General features: G+C 39.5%; 1 protein-coding gene across 10 annotated transcripts in view; it reads right to left on the bottom strand.

The window, feature by feature from the left end:
- PTPN5 (protein tyrosine phosphatase non-receptor type 5) overlaps positions 1–24481 on the bottom strand; it is an 83607-nt gene that overhangs the window by 15124 nt on the left and 44002 nt on the right. For 7 of the 10 annotated variants that reach the window (XM_035328885.1, XM_035328877.1, XM_035328882.1 and 4 more), the window contains 8 exons: positions 22689–22852; positions 21669–21788; positions 19796–19879; positions 13785–14023; positions 9634–9823; positions 7014–7098; positions 2702–2781; positions 2092–2229 (listed from right to left, as the gene is read on the bottom strand). In XM_035328885.1, the coding sequence (XP_035184776.1) occupies positions 2092–2229; positions 2702–2781; positions 7014–7098; positions 9634–9823; positions 13785–14023; positions 19796–19879; positions 21669–21788; positions 22689–22847 (1095 nt within the window). In that variant the 5' untranslated portion in view covers positions 22848–22852. Of the gene's footprint in view, positions 1–2091; positions 2230–2701; positions 2782–7013; positions 7099–9633; positions 9824–13784; positions 14024–19795; positions 19880–21668; positions 21789–22688; positions 22868–24481 lie in introns of all 10 variants that reach the window. The other 3 variants (XM_035328884.1, XM_035328875.1, XM_035328881.1) reach the window with 1 other exon arrangement.

Raw genomic sequence — 24481 nt, 5'->3', positions numbered from 1 at the left:
CTTAAACTGCAGGATCCATTGTAAAAATTGTCAAGTGCACTAGCATCTATCAATAGCACAGACGTTGCTCTGCTTCAAGGAGTGGAGTAAGATTGCCCACTCATTTCTGTGGGCTGTCTGTCAGTTCAGATTAGATGCGACAGAGGGCTGAGATACAGAGCTCTTCATACGCACATTAGCCAAGTCATTGCATTGAGCAGGAACACAAAGCCTCTGTTACTAGCATCATGGCAGAAAAAAGGTTTTGCTTTTGAATCTACGTAATTCTGAGTCCCGTTATTCATATATTAATATGTATTATGGAAAAGAGGGAATGAATATAGGAGACATCCACGTGAAAGGACTTACCCTGTATTTATGGCTGAGATTCCTGACACCTTTTAATTTTTGATACAAAAGGTATCAGAAAAAACTCAACAGCTCTGTTACAATATAGAGACTGTAGCTAGCTCCACTCATAGAGCAACACTACTGCACTGTGCTCCTTCCCAAGACAGATGCTGGATGAAATATTTTGTCAGTGTGGATAAGAGGACATTCAGATATAAAGGTTATTTTACATTCCTGTTATATGAAAACTATAGCAGAAGAACTTCTCAGCAAATACATCATTCAGGACCAATGTTTCCTCTGCTTCTTTTTCTCTCTCAAACCTCCAAGTCCTTTAATGATTTGGGTACACTATGTCACAATACTTCAACATCTTATTCACCATAACTTGCCAACTCTGATCAATGAGCATGTTATTCTTTCAGTGCTGCCTCAGATAGAAGTGGATGTGAGGACATGAGTTTAAAATGTTAGTACAAACAAAACATTTAGACTAGCAACTAATCTTTTTTTTTTTTTTTTTTTTTTTTTTTTTTTTAAATCAGCAGTGCCCTGAGAGCATGTGTCCAATTGGCCAGCTGTAATAACCATATATACATATTTTTTATATTGCAAAACTTGGTAATTCTGTGTCTGTCTTATCTGCACCTATTTTTCCAATAAAATTCAGACTATAATGATTTACTTCACAACTGGGGAAAGCTAACGGTTTGTGAACATGCAAAAATTATGGGCACTCAGCTTCCAGCTAGCACTTCAGGCCATCTCTATGACTATATTCTCAGTCTTTTAAGTGTCTGAAATGGCTTCTCCAAAAGAAACGCTCTTAACTGAACTACGGAGTTTCAGGGACAAGCTTTGACAAATACTGCTGCTGCAGATAAGAAACACCATTTGTATTTCTCTACTACACCTTGCTGCCAGAGGTGAAGGGAGATGCAGAGCTCAACACACTCCCAGACCATATTCTCACATTCTACACTGCCAATAGAAGTGATAGAAGAAGATCAGCTACTGACTTGTGAACTGAAGACCAAGCACACAGTTCGTGCAACTCTGCTATGGGTTAAATTTTGCAGTAGGTAAATTAGCAATGAACAGCTGCAGGGCAGTAGTATTTATTACTGCAAATAAAAATAACATTAGGCAGATTACCAGAGACATTGTGACAATTTACTTTCTAGAAGTACCATTTCCAGCAGGTTGTAAATAGAAAATTTCTGCTTCCTAATTTCAATATTTCAATAGCATTTTCTAGACATATTTGAGGAAAAGAGCCTCCATATCCAAGTCAACTCTAGTTGTTGATTATTGTAACTATCTTTCACAAATCAGGGACAGCCTCTCAGAGAAGTGGCTATAGACAACGAACCATAATAAATGCAAGATTGAAAAACATTGATGCTGTTGAAGACTAAAACGAATAGGGCTAGAATACAATTCTTTCCAATTCATTTAGAGACAGCTTTAAAGCATGTCTGCAAATAGAGCTAAGTTTGGAAAGGCTTCAGGTCAGCAGGGAGACAAAAAATAGCAGAACCAGAAGTAAGCTAAGTCAGAACGCAAAACAAGACTTTCAGTAAATTGAACTGAAAGAAAAGCAGCTCACATCTTCTCTAACTCTGACGAATTTAATTCTAGCTCTGATTGTTTAGGCCACTGAACTAACTTCTGTTCACTTATTTCTGCAGGCTTAGCATCTGTGCTGAAAATATCTGCCAGAGTACAGATAAAAATACAGACTATATGTAACACCATTACCTCATTCATCTCTTCTATATTGGTAATCATGACAATGATGGGAGAACGCTCCTGCCACACCATTCTCCAGAAATCACTGACAGTATTAACTATCGGTCCCTGAGTAGCAATATATACCTTTTCCTCTCCTCCATAGCCCTGCCAACAAAACAACAAGAGAACAATTTTAACAGGGATATCCACCACAGCCTTGAAGGTTCAGTCTTTAAAAGCTGGTTGGAATTAAGACACCGTGGCATCAGTTCTTCCCCTCTCTCCTGCACATATGCACATGAAACAAAGGCACAATATGGTCTCATAACTCCAGCAATGAGTCCAACAGCCTCAAGGTGACTCTAGCTAGGTCACAAACCTTATTGAGGCTTATTTTCCAGTGCCCCGATCAGCCATCTGACAAACAAGTTGCATCAAGAAGTGCAGAAATGTGCTTTCTCTGGTTTGAACTAGTGCAATTGTATTTTGAGATTTAGTTCTCAGTTAACATAAGCAGGAGAGAAGAGCAATCAGATCAGCCACGATGCCTTTAAAAGCCGGTGGATGTTGCAAATTTGTTTACATTAACAGTAGCCGATAGAGGCTAGGCAAACATATAGGACTGTTGAGCTCTTACCCTGATGTAGTTAGCATTGATGTAAGAGCTAAGGGGGTCGTCCTGATCAGCTGAGGTAAGGCACACTCTGCTGTGAGGATCTGAAATGTGTAAAGAAATAAGCAATAGTTTATCATTTGCTGATAGGAGAGAAAGAGACACACAACAGTTTGTACAGTCAGACATTTAGATGCATTCACAGCCATCACAATAGATGTCAGTGGCCTTGGAAAGCTCCCATGTTAAAATGTTAATACAGAAAAAGGTGAAAGGTACTTGGGGTCATTTAGCTTCCTCTGATAGTGTTATCCACTCTGAAGCCTGCTGAATTTTCCTGTTGCAGAGTCAGTGCCCCAGAGCAACTCTGGAAAAGCAGCAACTTTTCTGCTCCAGAAAATTATTTCTCAGTCTGTTGGGTGAACAGATCCATCCTGGCTTGTAAGACATCATTCTAATGGCAGCAAAAACTTTTTCTCCTAAATCATAAATATACATTTCTTGTGTGCAGGCAAGCCAGATGAATATTTTCTCCCCCATTTTGTCTTGCAATAAGCTGAAGTTCGAGAAGTGCTATTAACAAATGTAATGGCTGGGGAGAAATTGAAGGATATTAAACAGTCCTTTTGCACAAGAGGTTTCAGTACTTCAGGACTATTTATGAATCATTATTCTTGTTTTAATAGGACAACAAATGAAAACATGATTCCACCTGAGAACCTCAGTCTCGCTCCCACTGAAGTCAATGGGAGCTGTTCTACTTGTTTTAATGCAAGCTTACACAGGCGCATATTCATCCATTATCACCAGTACTCCAGTTAGTTATCATTCACAAGAAACATTCTTCTGACAGAGGCCCTCAGCAAACATTAACAGTGCATCACCAGGAGAATATTAGAAGCAAACCACAGATAACATCTTCATTAAAAAAAACGAGACTGTTCAGAAACCAGAACAAAATAATAAATATGCAAACACAGTGTGATATTGGATCAAGCACAAAGGACCAAACACACAGCTGTTTCTACTGTACTATAAACAGACTCAGCATGGAATGCTGTCCTCAGACAGAACTAATTCACATAATCTATTATGTGATAATGAAGTCACAATATCATGTGATCTACAAAGCAAAAATATTAATGGAGATGGTGTTTAGAAAAACAGAACTATGGAAGCTAGTGAGTTCCTCTGAAATACAATTCCTTCCTGCTCTCCTTTACTCATCTCTCTAGTACTGGGGAGATGATGAGACAGGAGATAATGCTACACCATAAAAAGGTGACATCAGTTGCCAGATGTTTATTTAAATGTTACTGGACTGGGTAGTGAGGCCCCTTGCCTAAGGTCCTTTTGTCTGGGTTTTATGCAGTCATCCATGGAGCCTGCTCAAGTTTGAGTAATGGTTACATCATTTCCCCCTTCTCAGAACAGCAATAATACTATGTTGGCCAGCTCATAGTGAGTCTCTAGGGACAAACAAATTGGATTTGAAGAACTCTATCAAGTAAGTTAAGTGCCACAGACTTCTAAGCAAAGGTTCCTTCTGGTATTCAGCTGCAGTTGAACTTGAGTTAATTCTCAGTGTGGACTGTTACTGCTGTGCCCTCAAATATTAAAATGTTATAATATTCTTTTACTCCAAATTATAATACTTGGCTTATGATTTTTCTGCTAATGTATTTACATTTTTACAGTAGTATGTTAGTGAGCAGTTCTAATCTTATTTCATAGGAGAGAAGCTTCTTAATGCATTGTTGAAAGAAGAATTTGCACTGTTTCAAGGAAGTGTAACTGAGTTAAACTGGCTCTCTTAGAAATGTATAAACAGGAATAACTCATTCCTTTCAAAAATCATAACACTTTAATATCATGAGAGTTTGTGGCATGAATTTCAATTTTTTCAAGACAGAAACATTTAAGTTAAATCAAATCCTACTCTTAACAAAAAATATTCTTCCAGGACAAAACTAGTGCATAGGCCAGGCTAAAGAAGACACCATATTTATTAATAAAACAAAAACAAAGAAAGAAACAGTAATAGTCCTTTTCCATATAATCAAACAGTGCCTTCAAATGTCCTAGAAAAAAGTCATAATTTTCCAGGAAATTCCACAGGACTTTTCCCAAATAGAAGATTGCAAATAAGTAATTTCATGTTTATGAAATAACCACATCAACCTTGTTAGCTTGGCATTTTTCCGAAAAGACCTTTCTGCCATCAGAAAGCCATATTCTAAGCCATTTTACTACCAACAGTGACATGTGAGTATCTGCAAAAAGAATTTACTACAAATGAAATATAAATTAGATGAATAACAGACTATTGTCATGTCCCTCACTTACTACAATTAACTTGAGGGTTGCAAGCAACTGATCATCATGTTAAGTGACTTTACCTTTTAACAGTAACTGCCTAGAGTGCTTCTGGAGATGCAGTTGGTGATGGAATTTTAATTATTTTTAGGTTTTTGGATTTGGGGTTTCACTCTGGTTTGGTAATCAAGCACTTGCTGTTTCCTTGGATAGTCAGTCGCCCGAGCCTGCTCTGCTGCAGCTTGTCCAGTAGTTCCTGCCAGTAGTGCTTTCTGTGGCTTGGAGGAATACTAAGTAGATATACAAGGCAGCACAGGCTAAATTTGGTCAGCTCAGAAACTGGGAAGTCGGTGGATGGTCAAAACCCGAAAAGGATTGGTCTCTCCCTTATCTTGCCTACAATTCCCTCTCCTGTTTTGTGAGTGCATACTTTACTGGGATCCTCAGATTTAAAGCATAAGGGAGATAAAAGTATAATTTTTGCACTCCTTGCCAGCCTCTTTACTGTCAGCACCGTACCCTTCAAAACAGAGGTAGCTGAACAAAGATGAACCCAGTCAGCCCATTTCTCTCCTCAAAGACATCAGGCCATCCTCTGGCCACAGCCAAGAACATAATGTTGCACAGAGACTGTGGTTTTAAAATTCCTTCAAGAAAAAAAAAAAAAATCCAGATCATAATGAGCTTGGAATAAGCTTGTTAATCTTTGGAGGGATGGCAGGGTAGAAACTAGTTATCAGGAGAGGTCAAAGCAACAGCAATGGCTGACACAGATATCCATAAGGCTGAGATAAAGTTTGCAGCAAGTAATTAACCTGGAGTGTGATCGTTCTTAGAAGTATATGGAAGCATGTTGGCAGTTATTTACATCTCAGGAACATGGTGTTAAAAATGGCAGCAACTATGAGTCTAGAAATCCAAAATGGGATTTTTATAATGGATCCAGCTCTCAAAATGCACATTAAATACGGAATGAGGAATAGATAGGTCACTTTAAAATCCAGCAGTTTAGGCTTCTACAATCACCAGCAGCTTCTGCAATCTTCACTTTCAGCAAAACCAGCAAATTAATACTTGAATCATTCATCTCAATCATTAGCACAGAAATTGTAAAACATCTGGCTGAATGTTTTTGTGCTTCTGGTCTAAGGTGGAATGCAAAGTCATCAGAAGGGTTGTGCACATTGAATCATTAGCTGCAGATGAAAGAGTTGTAAATCTAGGTTTAAAAAGGCATAAAAACCTAGCCTGGAACCACTTCCAACCCAGGTTCATTGTCTAAAATGACAGGTATAGTTTCAGAGAAGTCAAAAATGTCCTCAGCTATCTTCACTAACCTGACACTGAACCATTTAAGCTTTGCAAGTATAGCTAACTCTGGTTTGTGGTTGCATCTTCCAACAATGGCTCACAGCAAAAATGAAGCACATCTGAATGTATTCATTTTCAAGTAACTTAAGTTGAGACATTGGAGAAAATTATACATATAGAAATCTGTACCAAAATGGTTCTTAAAACTCCAGTTCTTGGCTACAAATAATGTAAGAGAAGATTCTGATTTTCTCTAACATCTTAATGCCATCAGAGCAGTTTCCAATACTCTTTCTCAGTTTGCATTTAAGGTATGATTCTGAGAAATACATTACTTGGTAAAATAACATTGATAGAATTCAGTCCTTCTAAAGGAGTTTATCAAAGAAACCACTAAGCAGCTTCTGAATAAACACACAAAATTCCTGTGTAGAAATTTTAAACAGAACCAAATGATGTAATTCTATTGACTTAAAAACCTAAGTGCTACTGATCTTCTGTCAATTTTAGGTTGTTCATGCTCTGTACCTCTTTTGAAATTTGATTTAGCTTTGAAGTTATGTCGCTGCTTCATAAATACAGCCAGTGGACACTGTGGGGTAGTGACAGCACACTTGATGTATCCTGGAAAACACACTAAAGTGCAAAGCCCTTCAGCATATGGAATAGACCACCCTGCATTAGTGACTTAAAAAAGCAGGAAACTTACTTGGGAGAATTGTTTTGTAGCGATTCTTCCGCACCAAGCCTGGAATATCATATTCCTTTGGATCAACAAAGTTCATTGGAATTTCCTGCTCAAAAAAAAATAATCAATAAAACACAAGCAAACAAACAAACAAACAAAAAAACACAGAGTAGATTGTATTATTAGATTCACAAAATGAATAAAAATCCCAAACCCATTATGTCCTGACTGTGAGGGAAGCAACATTATGAAGTCAACTGAGACATATGGTGCTATATTTCTAGCAATTTACCACCAATATATGATTGATGTTTCCTTTTACTGTCACTGGCTTTCTTTTCTGAAATCCTTAACATGAAAATGTTCATAGTGACTAATTCATTGAGTAATATGCGAGACAGCATTATGTTAGCTCCTAATATTATTAGAACTGAATTGGAAGCGTAGGCACAGAACTAAGTAAAAGGTGGTACGTAAGATACTCTGCTCCAAAAGCGATGGACCTCAGACACCATCCATTCTGACTCACATTCCTTCTTTCCTTCTGAGGGTGGAAGGAAGTAATTTACTAGTGACTCTCACCAGTGACAAATGACAACACATACTATGACAGGTTGCTGCACTGATCTGATACCATGGAGCTGGGCAGGAGTGTTTATCACTCATTTTGCTCACCGTACTTTACAGCTCCATGGGCAAGGACAGCAAAGAGGTGTTCAGGGATTACCTGCTCTCTACACTACAGTCCTAAAGAAAACAATAAAGGAGAACCTTCTTATTCTTATTCTCCAGTACTCATCTCCAGCAATTAAGCGACCAGTGCCAGGCAGGGACAAACAAGACCCTTCCACCAACTGGAGACAGTAGACGTGATAAGATGGGATGTGTAAATCAGGATCAGCAGAGAAGCAGCTCATGAAGCTTGGGAGCAGAGATGGTCAACACAGCAGCAGCACACTGAATTTGAGAGACCAGTACTAGACACACTGGTAGTGAAGCCAGGAAGTTATGATGACCTGTTAAATTCTCAAGCTTTAGAAGACTGCCTCTTAAACAGCACTGAGCATACTGTGGGCCTTAACCAGAGGCAATTAGTTATAAAACATTTGGTGGAAGTAGTTTGCTCTCAATTTGAGGAGCTGCATAGGAGTGAAACCTTCATGTTTTCCTTAGTTATGTTGTATTCAGTCATTCACAACTCTACTTGAGTCAAGGTCTCTGGACCTTATTCTCCACTCAAATTCTTGCTGAAATCAAGAGGACTTTGAGTGATTAAAACTCTAAATCTTGTAAGAATTTCAGGACTTAGCCCTGCAAGAGACACCCCTGACTCTTCTTCTAACGTCAAGCATAGCTGCTTGCTTTGTTATGAATTTGCACTTGGAAAGCCAAGTAAGTTAGACAGAGACAGAAAATACATGCTGTAGAGCTGGTGGTAACTGTTTCATAAAGCAATCTAGTTTACATTTTTAATTACAGAAGTTACATTTTGATTAAACAGCATTTTTACCTACACTTCAGTTTTCATTAAAGTATGAAAATGACCTGGGATGGTTTGGCTGTTGATTTTCTGGACAGAAGAAAAACTAATTCAAAAGTTCTCCAAGTAAGGAAACGTATTTCTTCTAACACTGCTTTTTTTGCGTGAAAGCTACAGTGGGCCTCAGAGACTGATTAAACTGCATAAGATTTGTTCAGCAGTCAACTCAGACACTCATTAAGTGACCACTTCTTCCCTTGAACAGCAATAGATGCCTTTTTTTTTTTTTTTTTTGAAACTATCACATATTACCTAAACAAAAGCTGCTTTTCTTCAACTTGTACAGCACACTAAGTGAATTAAGGACCACAGATATCTGTCAGCCAGCTTTAAAACAAAAGACCAATCTATCTCATTTCTGAATCTCTCTCAAGAGCAAGTGACACTTGTGCCATAAAGGGGACAGGATGAGAAAGCTGCTACATTGCAAAGCATTTTCTTTCCACTCTGCTGAGATTCTATGCTTAAGAGAATCCTAAAAGCAACTGACAAAGCAGCTTACAGCTAGTAAATAATTTTTGTGCAGAAAAAAAACAAAAAAAAACCAAACAAACAAAAAAAAACAAACAGTACAACATACTTTCTAAGGCTCCAGCTGAGTGACCTAGCCATCCTGTGCTTCAGTCATCTGGAGAACATTCAGGCAACATGGAAAGTAGCTCCATGCCAAACATTCAACAACAAAGAGCATGCACTTGGACTAATTTCATCCCTAAGGCAACTCAAAATTTCAAGAAGCTGTGTCTATAGCAAACTAGGCTTTTCTTCCATATTTTAGTGAAGAAGTTGGATTTTGCATTAACTAGTAGCATGCTGAGGAAGAAAAGAGGAAAAGAAAAAAAAAAGACAGTGGTGAAAACAAGACTGCTGTTGTTTCCAGAACCAATTCTGTAGTTTTTAAGGGACAAGATCATTGAAAGCTTTCAGACATTGTCATTTCAGAGGATGATGAACTTGGGGACTTCATTTAGTGCTTCACTGATCAAAGTGGAATTTTTATGTACTAATTTTAGTCCTGCAGAAAAATAATAGCAAGGCTCATAGAATATAGACAACATCCCATTTTCCTGATGCTCTTATAAGGAAAGGTCAGATACTCACAAAGAACTCTGCCTGAAGTATGAAAGGATCCAGTGCTTTCTTGTGCAGTTCCTCTTCAGTAAGAATGTTTGATGCTGTCTGAAGGTATTCTTGAGCTGACTGTTCCCGTGGTGACATGATATAGCCAAAACCTTGCTCAGAACAGCCTGGGGTACACATATCTAACGTGAGTGAAACATTTGAACCTCTCCTGCAAAACAGAACAATCAGCTTACAACAGGATGGACTTACCATTGCCAACATGCGTCAGCAATGTATGCAGTCCCAATGACAGATAAATAACAAATTTAGAAAAGCACCCAGCTGGTTCTGCTATGTACATTATTGTCACTACCTTTGAAAAATTGGCGATGCTTCTTGTCTCAGCAAGACTGAAGATCATTTTGTACACTGGAACACAAAGGCCAATATTATTGGATTGTTGTCTGTAGTAAGGTAACTATATTTTGTCACCTAAATGGAAGTGTCAAAGGCATTGAGCAGGCAACTGCAGGAAAAGTTTTCATACTTGTGTAAATCACAAGGCTAAATATGGGCATTTTAAACATCACAGGTGAAAAGCTTGGTCCTAGGCTTCTTCAGGCCAGATCCTACTGAATAACCATCTCTTAGTTGCCCAGAAAACATTGCAGAGGGAAGAACTTAAGATAAACGTTACCAGTTCAACATGAATCAATACATTACAGTGAATAATTAACCTGTTTAAAAACAAAACAAAACACTTTATTTCAACAATAGTACATCATGAGATGGTTATAAAGAAGGTCCCAATATTTTAACAGTTAAGGGCACCTCTGTTTATAGTGGAGAATTTTTAGTGGCATTTATACAAGTTAGGCATACATACAATAAAATGAAAAAGCCAAAATGCCTGCATTGTTCATTGAATATTTTTAAAGCATTCCAAAGCTTCTGTCAATCTCACATACCACAGACAAAAAAAAGTTGCAAGTGCCATCAGTGAACCTGTATTTAAATATCTTCAGTGTATTAACGACATCACACCATATGATGATTACTAGCTATAATGTTTATATATCCACACAGTAGACCTATTTTTGATGGCTTTCACTCAACTGGAAAAATCTACTTGGGACGAATTTTTAGAAGTTGCTAAAAAAACATGTAAATACATGAGGATGACCAGCTCACAGAGAAATGGGTAGAAGTTGTTACTTGGATCACAGCCTTTTTCTAGATTCAGGAGTTTTTCCAAAAGCATGTTCAGCCAGCCTCCTGCTGTAATTCACAGTCATGGGTAAATGATTTTGGATGAAACATGATTACTAGTGGTAGACACTGAGTCTTTAGTGGCGCTTTTCAAAAACATTTTGACCCTATCATCCTCTGTGCTGTTAAAGAGCTACTATATCACTCCCCCAAAATAACTGCATTTGATAACAAATGCTTTGGGTTCTTCTAGGGTAGAAGAGGCTACATACGTAAAGGTAGCAATAATTCTTCAGCATGAGTAAATGAGATGGTCTCTTCATAAGAGTAACACTCAGTGCTGTTTGAATTTAGTAACTACTCTATTAATGGTGTGGGTGGTTAAGAATGAAAGGGAAGAAAGATGCAGAAGCAAGATGGATAAAAAAAGAGGGATAGATAGTTTAGACACAAAAACACAAAGGAAGAGTGACCAATGCTTGATGTAAATTTAATTTCTCAGAGCATAGTCCAAACTCCAAATGAGGTCTGTCTTCTCAAGCATATGTGTATATTGAAGAGAAGTTCACTTTGTGTCTTTGTATAACTGTACTGGGTCTGGCTGGGATGTTAACTTTCCCTGCAGCAGCCCATACAGTGCTGCGCTCTGCACTTGTAGCTAGAACAGCAGTGGTATCACACCGGTGTTGTGTCTGCTGCTGAGAAGTGCTGGCACAGCATCAGGACTCTCTCTGACCCTCCTAGGGGGTGGGCAAAAAGTGAGAAAGAAACATCAGCAGGGCAGCTGACCTAAACCAACCAAAGGGATATTCCATACCATATGATGTCACACTCAGCAATAAAAGGTGGAAAAAGGAAGAAGAGGGGAGGGGTGGGCTCTCGTTGTGAAGACGTCTGTCCTCCTCCCAAACACCGGCTACACGCGTTGAGGCCCTGCTTCAAGGACGTGGTCAAGCATCGCTCATTTGTGGGAAGTAGAGAGTAATTTCTTTCCTCTGCACTTCCACATAGCCTTTACTTGTTTTGTTTAGTTATTCCCTTTCCCCCTCCCTCTTCCCCTTTCCCTTTTTTCCCTTTAGTTGAATTGCTTAATTAATAATAATATTTCCTTAATATATATATATATATATATATATATATATATATATATTTCTCTTTAATTAAATCATCCTTATCTCAACCCGTGAGTTGTTCTTTCCTTTACTTCTTCCCCTCCTCATCTGAGGAGGTGGAGTGAGAGAGCGGTTGTGGTGTTCAACTGCCTAGCACAGTAAAACCACCACAATAACACATTCTACCTAGTGAGAGAACTTCAATCAACTGTAGTCTTTTTCCCCATCCCTAACTTCCTTGACAATTTTTAAATTTTAATTCACAACTTCTCTTGAAACAGTATCTTTCCTGAAACTAGCTGCTGTTTGAGAAGAAATGTCAGCATCTTTAAAAAGAGAGATGGAATGAGATCAAGGAAGCTTCAAAGCACAAGTGACTGATACATTTCAGTCTTGCCCATAATGCAAAAACAACAGCAAAGCTCGCTAACATCAGCGGGTTCAGGGACGTGCACCCAAAATTACTGGAATCTCATATTTAAAGCAAAAGAATATAATACAAGAAGAAAGACATTTTAGGACGAATAACGTAATCAAAAGTAAAGTGTGAGAAAAACATTCTAAGCTCACAGACTGCAAATTAAAAGGCTCTGCTGTAACACTTTACTGTGTCACAGGGAGCTTTGGAAATTCAGCATCATACTTTTTTTTTTTTTTTAAAAAATAATCTCAGTTTTACCTTTAAGTTTTAGACACGAGAATTAACTATGGTTAGCACTCCAATTAAGCTTGAAAAAAAAATGGAAATAAAGAAAGCTGATTCCTTTCTACATTGGGCCCTGCAATAAACTCATTCTTATTCATGAAACCATCATCTTTCAAGAATTTCTTTACGGGATTTCTATTCTGAAGATTTTTGTTCTGTTTCACAAAGATAATTAAAAGAACAAGAAAGGAAAAAATATGCAGGCAGCTTACAATGTAAACTCAGCCTTCCCATGGTCCACAAAAGAATAAAGGACAGGAATTTAAAATCATCTTCAGCCTCAGAGATGAGGATACTAAATCTGGTGTACTTCCTTTTCACTCACATGCATGCTCTATTATGATTGGTAAAGTGTAATAAAATAATTTTATTGATTGAAGTTCAGTCCAACTGAACACTCAGCAACTCTGCTGAGCCTTCCCCTATCCATAGTCAGGCATTCTGGAATTCATGCACCTCTGGGCCTTTCAAAGTTTGCCTATTACAGGTGACCTCTCTGTGAGATGTATGAGTGAAGACAAAGAAATGCAACATAAATCAATGCTGCATCACTCCTGCCTTCCTTTCATCTCAGCACTGCCCTTTCTCAGTTGTGCATCTCCCTGAAAAGCTCTGTTGCCTTCCTGGTTCAAGAAGTGAACATCAGCTCACCCTACAATTCCATTACTGGGTTCATTCCAAAGGAATTCATTTAGTTTTTGACTAACTTAACCGATTTAAGAGAATTACAGCAGATTGCTGTTTGTACTATGGTTTGCCTCCAGAGTAGGGACTAATCCTTCAACATAAGTGACAGAAAAAGAATTGACCAGATCCATCTTTCCGTGGTAAAAGCTTTCACTGCCCTATACTGGTTTTCATACTATGTAGTTGCCATCTTGGGGAACGGCAAGAAACTGATCAAACAAATGTATCTTTCCAAGGAAACAAGTGACACTTTTGAATTGAACTTGGTGAGAGTCATCTGGAAATTGCAGTTGTTGATTAATATGTTGCATATTTAGGACTGGACTAAAACCAGACAGGAAATAAAGCAGCTGCTTCTGTTTAAAACCACATCTGAAAGTGACATTCATAAAGGTAATAAAGCTTCCTACAAGGTACAGAACTAAGCCCACAAAATCTGGGACCAAACTTCCCCCTATTCATTACATCTACCCTACCTTTCTTGCAAGCCCACGGATTTAACCGTTAGAGTAGCTGGATCTGTCTCCGCTTTAATGTCCATTACGCAGTCAAAGACCGGGGTCTCTGGTACGGGATCCAAATCTAGGAAGTCATCCTCATTTTTATCCTCTGTCCACTCTGAGTACGTGAATGAAGGCTGCCGGCTCACAGATTGGCGTCTGTCCTCTTGTAGCGGAAAGGGGGGATCTGGACGGGCTCTGAGCAGATGCCAAAACTGGAGGAAACAAACATTTAAAAAACCTTTCTGCTTGATGCCAGCCCTTGCACACAATCTGGAAAATGGGTCATTAGGGCAGCATCCCAACTCACTGTAACATATCAGGATTGGGTAGTATCAAAGAGGACAGGAATGTTCCATGCAGGCGAAGCTTTGTGGTGTGCTATAGGAATTCACATCCACCCATTCAAACTTGCTTTCAGGCACAGAGGTTTCTACAGAGCTGGTTAGGCTGAACTCAGGGATAACAGTGGAAGCAGAATGTGCTTGTTATCGTCACATGCAAGCCAACGTGACACTACTGTCCTTTTGTTCACTTTCTTACCTTTCCTAGATTTGTTTACAAAATCAAAATCTACTATACTATTCCACAAATGATACCTCTCCTGAATTAATGTTGTTTTCCATCTAACAATTTGATATACTTGGGTTAAGAAAGGTAAATATAATTTTCCTGAATTGCACATCTTTGATAATCTGACACCATAGCCTAAATTCATACATAAACCAATCATTTTTAGAGACCTTGAGTTTTGATGCACCTCATTTTGAGGCTCAAAACGCCTGTATCATTTTTGGCCTGTGGTGAAGCCTGATTAAAATCAGATAATTAGGTTACAAAGCATGACATAATCACTAAATAATAAATCTTGAGAAGTTCTAGGACATATGCAATATTAAAGTTGAATATTCTGCATTAATGAAGTGTTTGAAATAGCATAAATCTAAAAAAATATTATATCGTATTGTTTTGCATTGGTGCTGTGCCAGAATAGATGATTTTGAGATATTATCAGTGGGCTGTTTAATTCTACACACAGACCTTAAAAATAAGAAGTCCACCTCTGAATTCCAGTATCTGAAACTTCATGCCAGCTTCATCCCTAGCATTGAACTAGGAGCAGTATCACTCCAGATAGTATTACACAAAGTGTTTTGTACAGCCATGCAGCCTCCTGAGACTAAGAGTGGGTTGCATTTTTTGAAGTTAAGACTTCTGTCTTTTTCTTATATAGCTTTTAAATGGGCAGTTGAATTTAGAAAACATGCAAATAAAAAGGTCAGATTTGTCTTCCTAGGCTATGAAAACACGTTACCTTGTGCAGGATTTTAAACAACAGTTTTCTTGTATCTGTGTGTGTCATGTACTCTTCTTTCTCTAAAGACTAGAGAATGAAAAGTGAAGCAAGTTTTCATTTCTGTCCACAGCCAGTTTTAGAGAATGTTAGATTCTCACAAAGCAGCAGTATTCAGTTGACAGTTGCTTCAATCAAAATGTTGTTTCAGTTAATCAGGATACACAGCAATTACAAAAGCAAACAGAAACATGCTTGCTAGACTTATATTCTATACAAATGTGGGGCCAAATCTGTCCTTCATGCTTGGCCTGTTGGGTGACAAGCAAGAAGCTTTAAGATCTGATTCAATTTTCATTCCCCAAGATGACTTCTGGAGTTTGGCAGTCCCCTAGTACTAGCCATGATTCTTACACATACCACAAGACTGTCATATCCAAGCACTTCACAGTGCAAAGTGTTTATCAGCTCAGCAACTTGATGCTGCTGGAGAGCACTGTCATTACTCTAAAAACCTGTTCAGGAGGACTAGACAGTGCTATATTGGTCCTTTGCAGCAGTTGGAACCTTAACACACCATTGTATGAGGTAGAAAACAGCATCACGACCACAAACCTCAAACACACTACCCAGCCTCTTATGTAATCGCTAGCTTCCCAAAGCATGGTATTTGGGCATTCTCTGAAAGGTGTCTCAAACCATAGCTGAGGTTTGCCCTTCTGATACATTTGTTCAACTTGTATCGCAGTCACAAATTCCTTGATACAGGAGTGAGCTATATTTTAGCATGTACACAGAAAAGGCAAGACAGGGCCCCAGCTCTCTTGGTATCACTTCTGAAAATCCAATTGACTATCATTTCCTCAGCATTGTTTGGTGGTCCAATAGTTATTGTTCCACAATAAGGTAGCGAAGTAGCTATATAAACAGGTGTTTCTCCTCCCTTCCCCAAGGAACTAGCAAAACATTAGTGTAAGTTCTCACAGTTGCCAAATAAAATATGCATAAGCTGTTTTAACTGGTATGTCATCTATTGTATGTGTTGGTGTGGGACTGATGTATCAGGTCCGTCTATAAAGAAACAAGGGTACATTTGGTGAAAAAGGATTTTATCATAATGGCACTCCTCAATGTAAAACACCCCTTCTATGTACCAAAGTCCTTTCTGGTCATCATGTCACTTAAAATCCACAGGGAATGAACAAAGATCAGTTGACTGAGTGTACTGGGTTCACACAGTAAGGGTTTGGTAGCAGGGGAGCTGCAGGGGTGGCCTCTGTGAGCAAAGTCCAGCAGCTGCCCCATATCAGTTCGATCCACCTCTAGTCAGCTCCAAAGGAAACCACTGCTTTCCTGAGCTGAAGCAGTGAGCAATGTTGTTTGCACCTCTGTGAGAGAAGATTTAAGAAAAAGGGGGAGGGGGAACCTACTGTGCAACAGCAGCTGAGAGAGAGGAGCGAGAAACAACCCCACAGCCCCCAAGATCCGTGCAGGAAGGCAAGAGGTGCTCCAGGCACGCAGCAGAAGTTCCCCAGCAGCAGCCTGTGAAGAGGCCCCTGGTGGAGCAGGCTGCCCCTCTGCAGATCATGGGTCCCACGTGGAGCAGATCTCCACGCTGGAGGAGCCCCCAGTGGAGCAGGTGGATGTGGCCTGGAGGAGGCTGCGGCCCATGGAGAGCCCCCGCAGAGGCAGGCCCCAGGCCGGAGCTGCAGCCCATGGAGAGGAGCCCACGCAGGAACAGAGGGGCTGGGAGGAGCTGCCGCCCATGGGGGACCTGTGCTGAAGCAGTTTGCTCCCAGGGGATGGACCCCATGGTATGGAGCTGTGTGGGAGCAGTTCATGAAGAGCTGCTGCCTGTGGGAAGCCCACACAGGGTCAGTTCGGGTAGGACGGCATCCCGTGGGAGGGATCCTGTGTGGAAGAGGGGCAGAGTGAGGATGAAGGAGAAGAGAAAAACCATTAAGGACTGACCACAGCCCCATTCCCCGTTCCCCTGCACTGCACAGGGAGAGGAGGTAGAAAAGAAGAAAAGAGTGGATGGGGGGTGGAGGGAAGTGTTTTTAGTTTGCTTTTAGTTCCTCACTGATCTAGCCTGATAGTAATAGGCAATTATATTAATCTCCCTATGCTGAGCCTGTTTTGCCTGTGACAATAACTGGTGAGTGATCTCCCTGTCACTATCTCATCAATAAGCCTTTTCCATCATATTTTCTCACCCTTTTCCTTTGAGGAGGGGAAATGGGAGAGTAGTTGTGGTGGAGTTCAGCTGCCCAGCAGGGTAAAACCATGGCACTGAGACAGAAGGAAAATAAAGAAAACTGCTTTCATGCAACTGTCTGTTGTCCATCAGGCTAGGATTCTAGAAATCCTGCTTAGCTCCATCACTGTGGTATTGCCAGTGTCCTACTAATGACTATTTTAAACACAATTCCCTAAATACTGGTAGAAACCGATGTTTTCAAATTGCAAACCAGTGTGACCAGTGATGAGAAGTAAGGTAACAAGTAGGAATGGACCGTGCTCTCTAAATACCCACTCCTAATGCCACTGTCAGAAAAAAAAAGGTACTGGGAGAGACAGACCATTGCTCTGACTGCACATGACATTACTTATGGTCTGATGCTCTGTGAATTGTCCAGAGAACAGGCTGTCACAGTGACATTGGTGCCTTAATCCACCTAGAACCTGTACGTTAGTGCAGACCATATGATCACAAAACAGAGGAAACTCAACTACAGGGAAGCTGTTATAAAACTGCTTCTGTACAGAAGTTTTAACCAACACTTAATGAGCCCAATCAGTTCTCATTTACAATGGTAAAAATGTTCATTTGCAAGGCAATGCTATAGATTCAAAGCAGTTCAAACTGAACGAGATCAGGATTTTTGGGCAGAAAGCTCTTGTTTGAAGTTACTTTCTATTCTAGAAGAAGAATGGTTTGACAATAAAATGTTTCCATCCATCAATAAATAGGCTGGATATACAGAGAAATCACACCCCTGCTATTCTGATTTCCAGCTCAGAATGTTCTGCTGAACAATTACCTGGAATGCACACAGTTCATCAAAACCCTCAGATGTCTCATTTTTCTTCATTACTATTTGCAGTCACAAAATCACCAGATGAATTTTGTCCTCAAAAAATAAACATCTGGATAAGGAACAGCAGCATCAAAAAAGCAGAACATTACATAAGCCAGGCTAACTTCCTTGCCTACATCAATGATCACAGTAATGCAGACATTAACACTAACTACTTTGCCTTGAGAGTGGTTTTTGAAAGTATATAATTTTACACAGTAAACATAAGATTTTGCCACTGCGCTGCCTCTGAGTGAACTTCACCATGGTACATAATGTGACAAACTTCATACCAGGTGACAACAGGAGGAGCGTGGCCAGCAGATTAAAACAGGTATTAGCCCACTCACCTTGGCACTGGTGCAGCTGCACATTGATTAAATAACATGGCCAGTTTTAGGTCCTCCAGTTTAAAATAGATATGAACAAACTGGAGCAGGTCCAGTGTAGGGCTACAAAAAGGTCAGGGGTGTGGAGCAAATGCTCTTTGAAAAAAGTGGAGAGAATTGAGCTTTTTCAGTCTGGCAAAGAGGCAGCTAGGGGTGATGCAATGGAAGCCTGAACTACTTCAAGGGCAGCTAGAGAGCTGATGCAGCCAGACCCTTCATACAGCTGATACCACAAAAGACAGGGGCCACAAGCTGCAGTTTGGGAAATTCATATCAGGCATTAGGAAAATCTTCTTCCCCAGGCGTGCCATATTGTTAATGCACGGGTTCCTTGAGAGTTGATACATCTTCCCTGGAGGTTTTCAAAACCTGTGTAGAATAATGCTCGTCTGACTGTATCAAGCATTGGCAACAGCCCTGCTTCAACCAGATGTTGGATTAGCCAACTCCAGAGGTCCCCTCCAACCAACAGTCCTGTGATTCTATGATAGACTTTATTACATTGCACATCACTTAAACTGCATGTACTCAGTACAGCTTCAGCTTCCTGAGCTGCCTGAAGATGCTGTAGTGACAGGAGGTCATGTTCTACCTGCACCCCCACTTTAACAGAACAACATAGAGGGGCAAGAAATGCCTTATTCAATTAAAACTCCCTAAAGTGATAGATTTCTCCCTAGCTTTCCCATCTAGTGCACACCTTTGTGCCAATTACACAGTCACACACAAACACAATACACTGCTCCTGCTCCCCAGTGGCTGACAGTTAACTACATTAATTGTAGTCATGCCACTAATATTGTTCTGCAGCTGGGGCCTTGGCCTATATCTACAAGGGCATTGCACCCGCAAGTGCCCTGGTGCTCTGCAACAGCTCTTTCTGCCACTTCAGAAAATAGATGCTCTGTGGTCAAGTCATAAGACAGCAACTTGAGATGGCTCCTTTACTGGGCCACATCCCTTCTAATCTAAATGAAAACACTTTGCCCATCTGCAGATGAAAGGAATAAAACCCAGCAGTGTAATCCATAATTCATCAAGAAATTGATTAAGTGTAGTCATGATTTCTCTATGTAAATCATGCCAAAAGTTACATAGAAATTGCCCAGATGTCGTTTTAAAATCATCCTAGGCGTAGAGTTAATAGCCTAGGGTAAATTAGACATCTTACAAAAACTTGCTGAAGAAATGGCACAAACACAGTTTGCACAGTACTGTACTTACCAGAGATCCTACAAGTAGCAGTCCTAGAGACGCTAAAGACAGCAGGATATATGATACCACAACACTCCCAATTCTAGTCAGGTCCTGCAAAACAATAGAATTGATAATAATTATGAAGTACTTCAGAGCACAATATAGTGTCTGCATACATTTTTTTTTTTTTGTATGCAGACAGTATGCATCCATTCTTGGATTTTCCATGTGGATTAGTCATACCCTACACTTTGTGGAAAAGCCACCACCACCAGAAAAATGCCAGGCTTTGGAGAAGACTGAAACTATCTCTGAAGATCTGAAAGCCAGATTCTACTGTGAAGGCTGTTGCTGAAACAGTAAATCTGCTTCCTACCCATAAATATTTCCAAAATTGAGATCTGGATCCACTATTGAATTTCACAGCCTGGACCCAAGTTTCATTGCCACAGTCAGTCTAATTTTATCTCTTGGCAGAAGGCTCTGAATTAATTTTAGTACTGTTCCTGTGTTTGTAGGTCCTTACTAAGAATCCAGCCACAGAGAACTCTCCTGCATTTTCCATGCATTCTGTCGAATGTCATCAGGTTCATTCACAGTACTTGCAGTGAAATTCATTCTAATGCCCCAAGTCATATTTTAGTAGTTCAGAGTCCAGCCTCGTTCTCAGCAATATGTGCAAAATGCTAGAAAGAAATTCAGAGCTAAGAGTTTTATTTAAATGTCAAATTTCTTTGCCTTTACTGTTCTCAAGTATAAATTTGTACTGTAGATAGTGCTATAATAAACAGTTCTCAAAGATATGCATGAACATCTGCACAGAGTCATACTTAGGGTGTTCCTGTGGTGCATTCTAGGAATCACTTTCCTCCACACTGAACTCACAGAACATTTATTTTCAGTTAAAGTCCTATAAATCAACAATTTTGTAAGGAACAGTTTGTTAATGATAGGCCCACTGAAAATAAGATACAGGCAATGCTCTATGATTATGCATCATAATAAATCCAACCAAAGAAGGACAAAGAGAAAGTGCTTCTTTCAAATAAAGAAAAGATCAGGTGACATGCAGCTCAAACACTGTTAAAGGAACACATAAAACAGTCTCTGCTGTACTTCAGCCACAAGAGGCACTGACTCAGATTTCCTGTTTGTATTGCTTAGCCTCCTTTACAAAGATCACGTACAATGAATCTAAACATTCTGGTAACAATTGTATTTCACCTGATTTTTGAAAGTAGCTGCTCACCATTTAATTAAGGTTCTGTCCATGCTAGCAGAATCTGCACTGGGTATAATTACCCCAGTAATTAATCAAATGAATCATAACAGTATATGTGTCATTATGTCATGGTGAGAAGTTAAGCAATTTTACTGAGGTAGCTTTGAAGATATAATTGTATTCATACTCCTAGTACACATGAAATACTTTTACCACATCTAGATATGCTCTAAGCACTCAACAAAAACAGAATTTAGTGACAGAATATCTTGTGATCTGCACCCTTTATGCAGCTTCATTCATTCTTCCAGAATTTAAATTTTTCATCGATTCTAATAAATGAGGTTACAGCTCTTCCTTTATGTCAGCTAGGCCTTACAGGATTTATTTCTCATTGCTTTGTTTCATTTGCAAATATTTGTACATTATAAAAAAAAAATAATAATAATCCACTGAGCTGATATAACATCATAAACAAAAATTTAGCCCTGTTTCTTGAAAATAAAATATGAAAGTGCTTTCAGAAAATGCTTTTCAGAACATACACACAATGCAGCAGTCACAACATCATTCTGAGTACATGTGTATCATACATGTAGTCTAAAGAGATATTGGAAACATCATCCAAAAGATACTGACCTCAACCATATGATCAGAGAGAAAAGCACAGGGACTTACCTTCCCCTGATCTGACAAAAGCTGTTCAAATGGGGTAAGCAGGTAAGACAGCAGGTCAAAGGCATTCTGAGCTGCTGGGATGGTCCCATAAGTATTGTACCACAGCATCATGCAGAGAAGCTGTGCAATCCATCAGAAAATACATAATGAGTATCCCTCATTAGATAAACATTCATTTTCATTTCAAGACAGCATAATTAACTAATTTAGTTCTCATTGATTTTATGTTGATCACCACTTTCGCTTTCAGAAGTCAGGTATTTTCTATGCTGTAGCTTAACAACAATGAAAAGATTGAGGGCTAAATGCTCACCAAGCATGAACTAGATGCTTATCGGTGAGTTCAGCAAGCTTGCTCCAATCTATACTAGCAAAACGATTGCCCACGGTAGTCTGTACATCAAAAGAGCAGAGATCCCTCTGACTTCTGAGCTTTCAGCATTATCACTTTTAAATCAAAACTGGAATTCAATGAACTTGGTGTTATTAAAATGTCTAACTCATACTATGCAAAGCTTTCACAAATAGCCATGTTCATGTACTTATCCCTATAAAAATATATACACACACATACTGAAGCATTTCATTTGAATCACAAGGTAGCTACACTCACCACAGTTAACATAAAATGACAAAAACAATGATGTTACGTTTAGTACCCTCACAGAGAGGTATACCCTCACTTCCTACCACAAAGGGCATGCTGGAATGAACCTTAAAGGGTATACTTGCCAGTTCACTTTTTAATAAGATTGTTATTTACCCCAAACATATTAGCTGCAGAAAACTGATCAGTAGTGAGCCTGGCCATTTTACAAAGGAGGCATTTTCAAAGGGGCAGGGAATGGTATGGGAGCCTGAGACATCCAAAGGCAAAGGCTGTTTGCAAAGGAAGGCTGTGGGAGGTGACTGCAGCTCTGTCCACTGCTATGTCCACCACTAATGAGGAGGAATCTTCTCAAGACAAGAAAGCTTGAGAGAAGGGTCCCAGCATTTCAAAGTGATGACAAGCTTCCTTACCAGTATCTGTGAGAGGACAAACAGATACATGCTGTCTCCAGTCACGAATCCATTCCACCAGGCAGCCCAACCAAGCAGTGCTGTTTTCTGGGAGGTTTTCAGGGACTGCTCTTTCCTGTTCAGCTGTCCTTGTCCTTCAGCTTCATCCATGGACTCCATCGCAGCTGGATTGGAAAGACCTTCACATGAAAATGACATGTGCAGGGAATGAATAGCACGTAACCCTGCAGCCACTGCGGAGGCTGCAAGAACTATTGTTTTCCTAAAGACGATGGTTACCTCTCAGTTCTGCATCAGTAAGTGTGGCTCAGGATTGCGAGCGTCACACTCTATTAGTGCAGCTGTATTCACCTGCCTTCGTCAGAAAAAAAGTGAGTGTGGGCGGATAAATTATTTTCCCTTTCTTTCCGGAGGTGCAGATTCCGGGCTTTGTTGTTAATGCATTCTCATTTACATCGCTGTACCTTTTTGTTTTTACTTTTTTTTAAAAAAAAAAAAAAAAGAAAAAAAAGAAAAAAATGAACCATCTGTGCTACTTCCTAGCTCCAGCTGCATGATGGCAGAGAATCGATTTTGTCCCTCCCTGCCTCAGTTTCTTCCTTTCCACTTATGTGTCTGTTTTGTCTAATTTGATTACAGATTTCTGGATTTTTGGCTAAGTGTTCTATGGCACAGATTAAGTCTAAAAACTTACTTCGTGGATGAGTTTGTACTTAAGAGCTTTTTTAATAACGTTATAACAATATTCCATTCAATAGAAATATGCACTGGAGTGATAAGTCCCTCAGTAGCAGCTTTTTGAATGCAGTATGCATAGACATTAATTAATTTAGAAGTTAAAAGGAGTAAAAGATCAGACCTATCTGCTGTAAATACCCTTGATTTACACCTTTCCACATGAGGAAAATCCCAAGGCTACCCTATGTATAACACTATTCTTAAGCCTAAATTGGTTCTGTGTGCCCCAGGTAAAAGCCACATTGTTGGCACTTCTGTGGTTGGTCAAGGTCAGGTTTCTATAGAATGCTCTCTTCATCAGATATTTCTCTAAAAGTCTCTGAATAATAACCCTGTGTTGGATAAGCATCCAGAAACTAGCACAGCTCAAATGAGGCAAAAGAAACTTTGGAATCACGTATTATCTGAGGGTCTGGTCATCTATACAATAAGGATTCATGGAAATCTGACATTCTGATTTCTAGAACACAAAATTGTGAGAGTGGGCAGGAACATGAGCTGTTAATTTCCACGAGCTGTTGATTTCCCACTACTCGAAGGTTTAACTTTTCCTCCATCTGCATTAAATAATGTACTTCAGTCCCTGAGAATGGCTGATGAGTCTTTTACTGTCCTTCCAAATCCTAGTGATGGCTTTTGTTGGATGCACCTTCTTGAACCTCCAGATGCAGTATGTGTAAAGCACAACTAAAATATCTTTGGGAAGACAACCAGAGCAAGGAACCAGAGAATACAGATGTCAAGTTCAGCTTTCAACTAGTTCTCATAATCTCATAATATTTCATATTTCAAACGACTTCTTTTTTAACTGACCAAAAGCTCATTTACCTTGTTATGAAGCAGGTAAACAGAATGTCTTCATTTCAGATCTGTAACAGCCTGAGATTTTACAAGGCCAATTGTGTCTAAGCTGGAAACAGAACCCTATCTCCAGGTGACAACGTTAAGGCCACTTAACCACACACCTTCTGGAACAAAGACGTCAAAGTTAGGGGAGCGCTGGGTCCGTAACCATGGGGATCTATGCCTCTCCAGAGCCAAGAAGCCCAATTCCC

The sequence above is a fragment of the Oxyura jamaicensis genome, chromosome 5, assembly GCF_011077185.1.
Source record: "Oxyura jamaicensis isolate SHBP4307 breed ruddy duck chromosome 5, BPBGC_Ojam_1.0, whole genome shotgun sequence".
Classification (NCBI taxonomy): domain Eukaryota; kingdom Metazoa; phylum Chordata; class Aves; order Anseriformes; family Anatidae; genus Oxyura; species Oxyura jamaicensis.
The sequence above is the reverse complement of the archived record's forward strand: the minus strand, read 5'-3'. Positions and strand labels throughout refer to the sequence as shown.